Here is a 10,399-nt window from a genome sequence, read left to right as displayed (position 1 = left end):
CGGTCCGGGTCGGGTCATCAGAACCAGGTCGACTCATTAGAACCGGTCCGGGTCGGGTCATCAGAACCGGGTTGACTCATCAGAACCGGTCCGGGTTGACTCATTAGAACCGGTCCGGGTCGGGTCATCCGAACCGGGTTGACTCATTAGAACCGGTCTGGGTCGGGTCATCAGAACCGGTCTGGTCCAGCTCACCCTGAGGACAGCAATCTCATCCTTCAGGTTGTCGTTTCTCAGCTCCAGCCTGGAGAACTCCTTCAGGAGGTTCTGGTACCGCTCCCGCTCCTGGTTCAGCTCCGTCTCCAGAGAGGCGCTGCTCTCGTCGGCTGGCGGACAAACAGGAAGCGGGTCATGAGGGAACACGGACCGGTACCACCGGGCCTCCAGACGGAGGCGGGCTCACCTGCAGAGTTCTTGGCCTGCTGCTGGATCCGTCGGTTCAGTTCGTCCTTCTCCGCCTTCAGCAGAGCGTTTTCTGCCTCCAGCTCCCCCACCCGCTGCAGAGCAGAGTTCAGAGGTCAGAGGTCAGCCGAGTCCTCCATGGATGCGTCCTGCTGCGTTCTCACCTGGTTCAGGCTGAGCTTCTCGCTGCCGTGTTCCTCCTCCATCCTCTTCCTGTGGGCCTGCGCCTCCTGCAGCTCCTCCCGCAGCCTCTCCACCTCCTCCTGCAGCGACTCCACCTGGCCTCCGTCAGGCTGCTGGATGCGGATCTGCTCCAGCTGCTTCTGCAGCTTGGTGACCTCTGACCCCAGCGAGGCGTTCACCGTCACCAGCTGCTCATTCTGGGTCTTGAGCTCCTTGGACTGAGAGTGACAGAGAGTTGGAGGCTGTGACCTGAATGACCTGGGTGACCTGTATAACAACCAGGTCAACCGTGTGAGTGCACAGGTACCTGCTCGTCCATCTTCCTCTGCAGTTGGACGATCTTGTTCTCCATGCCCATGTTGAGCTTCTTCTGGTGCTCAGCGGAACGAGCTTCTCTCTTCAGCTGCTTCAGCTGCCGCTTGGCCTGCATCCTCCTGAAGCCGCACTGGATGATGATGGCGGCGTCGCGCGCCCGCCTGAACTTCTTCCTCTGCAGCCAGCCGCGCACGTGCTTCTGGATCAGCATGGCCTTGTGGTGCAGCATGAACTGCAGACGAACCAGCAGTCAGCACCAAACAGAGGAAAGGCAACATGGAAACACCAGGAGTTTCTTCAAAATAAAAGCCTCCAGCTTAAGGAAGAACTATAAACAGAAGACGGATTCCAGCTCCTACTGATCAACACCAATGACCAACAGGGAAGTATTTATCCTTCAAAATAAGAGTCTACATGAGTTAGATTTAGTAGGCTGGATTAGGCTGAGCCTAAACTAGCAACCAACAAGGGATTCATTTAAACTTTCAAAATAAAAAATATGTCACAGCTTTAGACTCTTATATTATCATGGATGTTTTCATGAGTCTCATAGTTTAGATATTTTAGTTACTGAATTTTTTTCTGCTCAACAATAAACAGAATTAAATATTTTAATCAAAATTAAAATATTGTAGAACAGAAATACGTAACTCATTCTGTTAAAAGTTAACCACTTTACTATTTTACTTTGGGCTCAGTTGAAGAAAACTGAAAAGATTTTTCTATCCTCAGCAGTAAGAACGTCATCTTTATTTGGAAACATTTCTTGTTTCCCTCCAGAACCTCTGGGATGTTCTGACCCAGTAGAACAAGGCCAGTCTTTGTTCCATCCACATGATCCTGTTTACCGTCTGCTGCTGCAGTACGCGCAGCGACCAGCAGGGGGAGCCAACAGAGCAGAACTCTAATTATTGGGCCATCTTAGAGAAGAAGCTGATCTAAAGGAAGAACTCGGATCATTTCTCAGATGTTCCAGCTCAGCATCAGTTAGTTATGCCATATGTAAATAATAGACCATGTGTTATTTTTAAAAATCAAACACGAAATGCACTTATTGCAAATAAAGAACACTGGTTTTGAATTTGGATGTGATGCTAAAATAAATATCCATCAGTCCAAGTGAGTTAAATCTACAGCCAATTTCACATCTCAGTATTGATAAAAACATTTTGTATAAATCAAACTTGCCAGAATCACTAACCAAGACACCAAATAATGAGCTGCATTACCATCCAGAAACACGCAGAACTGCCCCACAGCGTTACCTTCAGGATCCTTACATTGTACAATTTTTTAATTTTACAGCAATTTCTGAAGGAGAGCAAAATTACTGGGTTTTGATTGGTTTTCTAGCAAAATCAAACCACTTGGAGATGGTATTTCAACGACCATCATGCAGCCATTTGAAGAGTTGTAACTGGAAAAAAGAGTAGACTTAATACACTGACTGCATGAAGTGTACATATTGACTGACTGTCAATATAATTTCTCAACATAGATGTCTTCAAATATACATATACCTGTCAAATTTTGGATTTGAGAATATGGGAAATGTCTGTCCGATGCTACTGTCAGAGGAGGGGGGCAGTAAAACTAATGTAAGAGCTGTGGGGGGAGGAGGGGATATTTATGGGAAAATACAACAGGAGCAGGGTGGGAAAGGGGTGTAAAAAACAGTTTCCCTTATGAATCCTCCATTCATCCTGTGATGGAACTGGACCCTGATCATCATTATGATGGGACAGACCTAATGTTCAGGTCACATTTATCTTCCCTGAGTTCAGTACAGAACCTGCTTTCTGATCCGGACCCGCTCACTGTCCACCGGCTTCCTGAGCTAACACGGAGCAGATTAGCTTCCTGAGCTGACGCGGTGCACATTAGCTTCCTGAACTAACATGGTAAACATTACCTTCTTGAGCTAACACGGTGCACATTAGCTTCCTGAGCTAATGCGGTAAACATTAGCTTCCTGAGCTAACACAGTGCACATTAATGTCGATACGTTTGAATCACCGGATTTATACAGCATGGCTAAACATAGCATAGAGGTGAAAGATAAGCGGTATCACTAACGTAACCCAGTGTTGCTAACATGACTTTAGCTAGCCAGTCTCAGAGAAGGAAACCAAATTCTCCCAGTCTGGCCCTAATGCTCCATCATACCAAAGCAAAGTGTGAAGCAACAGTGACCGAACAGACATTGACGTGTGTCAGGTGTGCACCGATAAATCAACCAGCCAGTAAATCGGTGTAGATTTCTTTAATTTTGGGAGCTTGGTGAAAAGAGGTAAGCGGAAGTACCTCTTTGTGCAACTTCAAATACCAAACAGTTGGAAGTTGCATCTCCATCTGAGATCCTGGTCTTGCAGATTTTGCATGTTTTACTCCGTTTTTAGTTGGATATTTCATGATTGATGTACCCAAAAGAAATTACTCACAGGAGCATATCTGCTTCGAGCGTTTTTTCGTCTCTCGTTTTTTTTACCTGTTGTTATTTTTAAATCCAGTTAATTTGATTGGTTGTGCTGCAGCTACGCACTATGCTATACATACAGTGTTAAAAAACTGAGTGACGGTCTGCGCCGGTATGGAATGAGTGAAAAATTAATGAGGCCACTTTATAAATAATGTGGTTTAAATTTTTGACTTAAGTAAACTATCAAGTCTTTTCAAGTAAAGAGCTTCAAGTCAAGTCCCAAGTCAATGATGTGAAAGTCAAAGTCAAGTCAGAGCCTTTCAGCATTTTTCAAGTCAAGTCAAGTCTTGATTTTAATGACTCGAGTCCCCACCTCAGCTGCCTGAAACTCTGGATGAGCACATAGGCCTGAGCCTGGTTTTGGTTCTGGTTGTGCCTGGCAGCTCCAGAACAGCACATAATCCCAGATAATTCCTGCTTGGCTGCTGATGACATTTTGATCATTTCCTGAGAACTCTTGAGGAGATAATAAACAAGGAGGAGCTGAAGCATCCGTTTACTCCCCAGATCCAGTCGGTACTACAGAACCTGCTGCCTCTGACCCGATCCTGACCCGGAGTACGGCTGTTTGTCCGGTTCCGTACCTCCCAGAAGATCCTGCGGGTGAACATGCCTCGGGCATAGGCCTGGATGGTGACCGTGGCCCGCCGGATCCTCAGGAACTCCCTCCGCTCTCGGACCATGCGGTACTGTTTCTGACAGATCAGGGTGGCCCGGTTCCGACGCAGGAACTCTGCATACCTGAAGGGAACAGCAGCTGTCAACGCTACAATCTGTTTGCGCCAATCAGAGGCCGAGGAGGACAGCTCACCTGCGGGCAAGGTAACCTCGGCCATATCTCTGCAGGCCGATGGCGGCCTGGCGGACCCGGCGGTACCGGATCCTCTGCAGCCAGCCACGGACCGTCTTCTGGATCTTGATGCAGGCAGAGCGGAATTTATCGGTCCGAAGCTTCTCCAGGTAGGCTACCTGGCCGGCCCGGAAGAAGATCTTCGTCTTCCCGAACTGGAACATGTCTGGTTCCTGGTGGGAGGACAGACAGAGCGGGTCAGTACTGACCCAGAAACAAAAAGATGTTCTGATAAGAGGCCTGCTCCGTCTTTGCTTAACCTGACTGAACAGAACTTGATGAACCCAAACAGAACCTTTGGACCTGAGATCTTTCTGGTTCCAGGTCTTTGGAGAACCTCTTGGTTCTGGGTGATTCAGACCCAGAGGTTAAGGTTCTGAACGGGCCGGGTCCAGCAGCAGTCTGTTTTCATCTGAGCCATGTCTCACCTTGATCAGCGTCTCCAGCAGGTTCTTGCACACCTGCTTCTTGTCTGCTGATGTCAGGTCTGACTTTCTCATCAGAACCCGGTACCGACTGAAGAAGTCGGGGTAGGTCCACCTGCGCGCGCGCACACACACACACACACACACACACACACGCACACACACACATACACGCACACACACTCCAGATTACCTGGCAGTCACATGACCCACAGCAGGCCGAGTTAACGGTGATGAAGATGCTCCTCACCTGGACGGGTATCCCGCGGCGCTGATCCGGATCGTCTCCAGGACCCCGCAGGCCCGGAGCTGCTGCACGGCCCGCCGGGAGTCAAACCTGTATGTGCACACACACACGTTAAAACTGTAGCACAATCAGGACTCTCAGTCGGGTCGGGTCAGAACTTCACCTCATCTTTTTGGTGGACATCAGCAGAACCTCTACAGCCGCTGGAAACGGCCGACTGACTGCTGAGAGTCCAGCCCGACCCAAAACATGTGACCCAAATTAGATTAGTTCTGACGCTCAGATCACATTCCTCACTGATGTTTATCAGCTGCAGAGCAGAACCCAGACAGAACCAGAGCAGTTTAACCCCTGAGGGCTCTGAGAGCACCGCAGGATCACTGGTTCTGGTTCTGAACATGAAGCTGATCAGAACCACAGAACCTCATAGCCTAGTTCAAGGTTCAAACACCAGGAACTTCCAGCCGGTACCAAGTCACTCAGAATCACTGACTCACAGAAAGTTCTGCTCTGATGGACACAGTTCTGTTGAACCTGGTTCGGTTTAAACTGGTTCTGTTGAACCCATCCGATACCTGCTGCATGAAGCAATAACATTTATCTTCATTCTCTCAACAGTTTTCCTCCAGCAGCCCTGTAGCCTGGTCAGATCTGACCAGAACCACCCTGCTGGTTCTGGATGGGTCTGACCAGAACCATCCTGGTGGTTCTGGATGGGTCTGACCAGAACCATCCTGGTGGTTCTGGACCGAGTGGTTCAGTAAGAACACAGACTCACGAGAAGGCCTCCTTCAAGTCGTTTGGCTTGACACAGCGTACGTAGTGCGGTGTCGTGGCGTTCAGGGTTTCCATCAGGAGGTGGAGCGACGAGCGGAACTGAAACAGAACCAACCTTCAGAACTAGAACCTTGAGAGAATGTCGGTGCAGAACCAGAACCGGACTCACCTGGTGTCCCACGGTCTTCCTGTGCTCCTTGTTTGGGACTTTGGGAACCGGTTTCAGGGAGCGGACGTTCACCTTGGAGGATTTGGAGGGCGGAGCGTCACTCTTGTCTTGGAACAGATCAGCAACCAGCTGGAACTGGGAGGAAACAGGAAGAAGAGCGGTCAAAACTGGGTTCGGATCAGTCAGAACCTGCCTCTGGTTCTGGTTCCTACCTCACTGGCCTTCAGGATGTTGATCTGCTCCTCATAGACGGTGTCTCTGTTCTTCTCCAGGAAGCCTTCGCACTGATACTCCACCTGCAGGATTCAGCCAATCAGGAGGGAGCAGAGGAGACAAAAACCTTGAAGTCCAATCAGAACCTGAGTCACACTGCCCTCTGCTGGAGAAATGTCCCACTACATATTTGTTTGAGGTTCTAAATGTTGGGTTTTCATTCTCTGTGAGCGAAAAGCACCAGAACCACAGGAAATGAAAGCTACATATTCCACTCTATGTATGACGGATACTGTGGTTCTGATCCAAGTTCTAAGTTTGTCCCACTTCAACTCTTCTGGACTGTGAAGTTCCCTGAAGTTGGTTCTGTGGACCCGGCAGCCGACCCGGTTCTGCTCACCTTGTCAGCGAAGTGGATGATGATGAAGGACGTGTTGGACATTCTGGGTTTCTGGAAGTGTCCGCTGCTGGAGTGCTGCTTGTAGAGCTTCTGGGCCCAGTTCTGATCCGTTCCTTTTGGAACCTGAAAAACAAAGTCCAGTTAGAGTCCAGGTGAAGAAGAACCTGGTTCTGGTCCCTCAGAAATCTGCTTCTCCAGCAGTGAACCTCAGTCAGGACGGAAGCCGGGTCCAGCAGAACCAGGTGGTTACCTTGCACTCCTCGTCGAGCAGGTCCAGGATGCCGAGCCGGGCCTCGATCAGGTCGATGCAGGGCTGGTTGTCGTAGAAGTCGATGAGTGTCCAGGGAATGTCCTCCTTCATGTACTCGTCCTGCTCCAGTTTGAAGACATGCTGTGGACACGGACAGCAGGACAGTGAGAAACACGGCCAGGGCTCTCTGACTGGGTCGGTTCGGCAGAACTCACTGAATTGAACTGCTGCTGCAGCTTCTCGTTGGCGTAGTTGATGCAGAACTGCTCAAAGCTGTTCACCTCAAATGTCTCGAACCTGCAGGAACACGGACAGAGTTAACACGATGTGGAGCCGCCACTGGGGGGCGCTCTGCCAGCTCGCCACGCACCCGTAGATGTCCAGAACCCCGATGAAGGAGTGCTGCTTGGTGGAGGTGTGCAGCGCCTTGTTGATGTGCTCCACGATCCAGTCAAAGAGCCGGGCGTAGATGTGCTTGGCAAGGGCGTCGCGGGCGTTGACGGCCTGCTGGCAGGACATGGTCTTCACAAACGTCTCTGAGGCGGTGGCCAGTTTCCGGTGGCAGAGCCAGTGGTCCATCTGCTTCAGCTCCACACCCAGCAGTCTGCAGAAGTGCTGCAGGTGGACGTCGTTCCTCTGCAGCACAAACAGAACCGAGTCAGAGCACCGACAGAACCCCGAAGAGTCTCCGATCTGCTGGGGGACATACTGCGACGTGGCAGGACTCTCCGTCCCGCTCAGAAACGATCTCCACGTTGCCAAGGTGAAGGATGGAGGCCACAATCTTAAAGATGCTGCTCTGATTGCTCTCTTTTATGCCTGCACACACACACACAGAGTTCACGCATGCACACACACAGTTCCCCCTTCACACTCCTCCGGCTGAAGGAGATGTCTTACCCAGCAGCGTGAAAGCCTCTCTGGTCTTCTTGAAGTCGTCGGCATCGTTGACTCCCTCGATGAAGATGTTCTCTCCTAGAGACGTGTAGGTGAAGTCTTCTGCACTCACTGAGAGAACATGAGAGAAATCAGCAGATCATCAGAATCCTCTGATGAAGACCTGGACGTCTCCGGCGTTCAGACTCACTGAGACTGAGGTCTTTGAACTCTGGCAGGCTGGCTGAGGCGCATAGCTGATAGAAGATGTGGTAGTTCCTCTCGTCTTCAGCCTGGAGAAGAGACGATAGACCTTCAGGCAGCAGCAGTGGATCGGCAGCAGGGTGCGCTGCAGGGAGAAGAACTCACCTGGAAGACGACGCGGGACTTCTCCAGCAGGTAGGTCCTCATGTTGGCTCCAATGATGTGGTAATGTCTGCTGAAGCCAATCTGGATGTACTTGCCGAAGCGGCTGCTGTTGTCGTTTCGGGTGGTTTTGGCGTTCCCGATGGCCTGAAGGGAAAGTTAGTTGGGAGGAAGACATTAGCTGTTAAATCTTTGCCATGTCTTAAAGACAGTGTCATTGGCATAGAGGCAACTCCAGAGTAAACTGGCTCATGTCTGGTTCTCTAGAAAGAGCTGAACATCTCTGACCTCCATGATGGGGTTGGAGGCCAGAACCTTCTCCTCCACGTTGGCGTCGCTGGAGGAGCCGCCCACCGTGGCAAAGTATCTCATGGCGTACTTCGCCGAAACAGTCTTTCCTGCTCCAGATTCTCCGCTCACAATCATTGACTGGTTCTTCTCATCTCTAATGTAAATAAGGCAAAGGTGTTCATGTGACCAGGTTTATTCTGTTTCACTCAGAGAAATTTGTGAAGCCTTGAACCTGGAGGTGCTTCAGCCTCAGGCGTACCTGGCCATCTGTTTGTACGCCTCCTCGGCCACGGCGAAGATGTGAGGATCCATGTCCCCCATGTTCTGACCGCTGTAGGCGGTTATCACCTCCTCCCCGTAGATCTGCAGCTGCTCATACGGGTTGATAGCCACCAGGACGATACCTGGAACCCAGAGACATCATTAAGGAGAAACATCTTCTGGAGGAAGCCGAGATCATCTGAGCCGTTAGCGATCTGATAGAAATGACATTAAGGCTCTTCACTGCCTTCATTCCACCGGACGTCCATGCTAAGGTCGTAACGACTGCATACTCAGTGTGGCACAGAATCACTGTTTTGTTTGCAACACAGAGGTGATAATGTAGAGCGTGTTGCTAAGCAACCAGTCACAGCGTGGTAACTACACCCTGTGGATGGGAGACGAGGCTGGGCGCCCAAATGGCTCATCAAACTTTCTGGTTTTCAAATGTTGGTCGCTGTCCTTTGTCTTCATTTCCTTCACCAGTGACCTACATCCTTACTCTTCTATTCTTCTGTTTCTTAAAGGCCAATGAGCTCGTTCTCCTCGTCTGCTGACACCATGGCTGACATTGTGCGAATTAAGAAATTTGTCAGGAGAATTGCAAACGCTGGACTGTGGAATCTCAACTGTCTGTAGACAGGGCTGGCAGAGTCCGCACCAAACACACAGAGTGTGCTGGAGTCTGCAGAAAAACTCCAGTTTTAAATCCAAGGACTGCAGGGGGCGGAGCTTCAACGTGTGATCAGGACGTTTTACCGTGAACCTTTGTGCATTTGAGCCGATTGGCTGAACCCCCAACAGCAGAGATCAGAAAGACATTAGCTTCTGCTGTGGAGCTAAGGTGGTTTCTACTCTGCATATTAAGGAGCATGTACTATTTCTATTAAAATAGAATTATTTTTAGAGGGAGTTCAGGTATTTTAGCCGCTAGCTGCCACCTGTTGTCCCCGACCACCATGAATACTGAGGGTTCACTGTAACTAAATGATCAATAACAAGGGAGCCATCACATTAAAGAGTGAAACACAACAGGATAGGAACTTTAATTAAGAAAAAATATTTAGAAATTTGTTTTATTAAAATATCACTTATAATGAAAGATGTTTACAGGAAATGATAAAGTGTGATGAAAGTGGCCCAGGGGGTCAGAAAGGTTTTGGTTCTGGGCGGACTGACCGCAGTAGGTGTAAATGTTGTTGGACTCCAGGAAGCGGACCCTCAGGTTGTGCAGCACGGCGGGTTCGTGAAGGTAGCTGAGAGCCGTCAGGTCGTTCTCCCCCACCAGGATGTCGGGATTCCTGAGGAACGGCAGGGCGTTGGCCTTCGGACCCACCTGGTACTCCAGGGGCTGGACCAGAACACAACACAGTCAGGACCCAGAGCAGCCATGTTGGAGCCGTTTCTGCTTGGCGTCTCATATTTCTGTCCAGAGCTAAATACTGAAACATGTTTGACCTGAACCGAGATAAAGACGGAGGAACTGATTTATTTCCTCTGAACTGCAGCTGAAAATCAACAAGTCATAAAACAATAAAAACATTCTTCCTTCGTGGTTTAACGGCTGCAGCTGTCAGGACAAAATAACTACGAGGATGACTAAACACAGATTTATTATTTAACAAGGTTGAAATGAGCTGAAATAACAGATCCTGGAAGCAACACGTCAGACGCCACAGAGTCGGGTCAAAAGCTCAGGTCTGATTTGGATCATTTACAGTCCGACGCCCATAAAAGGAAAACTGCTTCAGATCAGGGCAGCCAATCAGAGAGCCCAGTGAGCTTCAGGCGTCTGAACAGTTTGATAAAGACGGTAGCAAACTGTGGATCCCACTGGGTCCCACTGGGTTCTACTAGATCCTACTGGGTCCCACTGAATCCTACTGGGTCCCACT

At 49.7% G+C, this 10,399-nt stretch overlaps 1 protein-coding gene across 3 annotated transcripts in view; it reads right to left on the bottom strand.

Moving 5' to 3' along the window:
• The window catches only part of myo5b (myosin VB), a 25,616-nt gene that overhangs the window by 6,004 nt on the left and 9,213 nt on the right, over window positions 1-10,399 (bottom strand). For all 3 annotated transcript variants that reach the window (XM_017307755.1, XM_017307757.1, XM_017307756.1), the window contains exons 3-24: window positions 9,684-9,855; window positions 8,503-8,647; window positions 8,241-8,397; window positions 7,956-8,099; window positions 7,798-7,879; window positions 7,611-7,718; window positions 7,420-7,529; window positions 7,081-7,346; window positions 6,926-7,007; window positions 6,711-6,851; window positions 6,461-6,583; window positions 6,060-6,143; window positions 5,848-5,982; window positions 5,680-5,777; window positions 4,905-4,991; window positions 4,658-4,769; window positions 4,191-4,402; window positions 3,964-4,120; window positions 893-1,132; window positions 567-803; window positions 404-497; window positions 196-326 (exon numbers count right to left, since the gene is read on the bottom strand). In XM_017307755.1, the coding sequence (XP_017163244.1) occupies window positions 196-326; window positions 404-497; window positions 567-803; window positions 893-1,132; window positions 3,964-4,120; window positions 4,191-4,402; window positions 4,658-4,769; window positions 4,905-4,991; window positions 5,680-5,777; window positions 5,848-5,982; window positions 6,060-6,143; window positions 6,461-6,583; window positions 6,711-6,851; window positions 6,926-7,007; window positions 7,081-7,346; window positions 7,420-7,529; window positions 7,611-7,718; window positions 7,798-7,879; window positions 7,956-8,099; window positions 8,241-8,397; window positions 8,503-8,647; window positions 9,684-9,855 (3,117 nt within the window). The remainder of the gene's footprint in view (window positions 1-195; window positions 327-403; window positions 498-566; window positions 804-892; window positions 1,133-3,963; window positions 4,121-4,190; window positions 4,403-4,657; window positions 4,770-4,904; window positions 4,992-5,679; window positions 5,778-5,847; window positions 5,983-6,059; window positions 6,144-6,460; window positions 6,584-6,710; window positions 6,852-6,925; window positions 7,008-7,080; window positions 7,347-7,419; window positions 7,530-7,610; window positions 7,719-7,797; window positions 7,880-7,955; window positions 8,100-8,240; window positions 8,398-8,502; window positions 8,648-9,683; window positions 9,856-10,399) is intronic.

Source organism: Poecilia reticulata, linkage group LG12 (assembly GCF_000633615.1).
Source record: "Poecilia reticulata strain Guanapo linkage group LG12, Guppy_female_1.0+MT, whole genome shotgun sequence".
In the NCBI taxonomy this organism is placed as follows: domain Eukaryota; kingdom Metazoa; phylum Chordata; class Actinopteri; order Cyprinodontiformes; family Poeciliidae; genus Poecilia; species Poecilia reticulata.
This window is presented reverse-complemented; position numbering and strand designations above follow the sequence as displayed.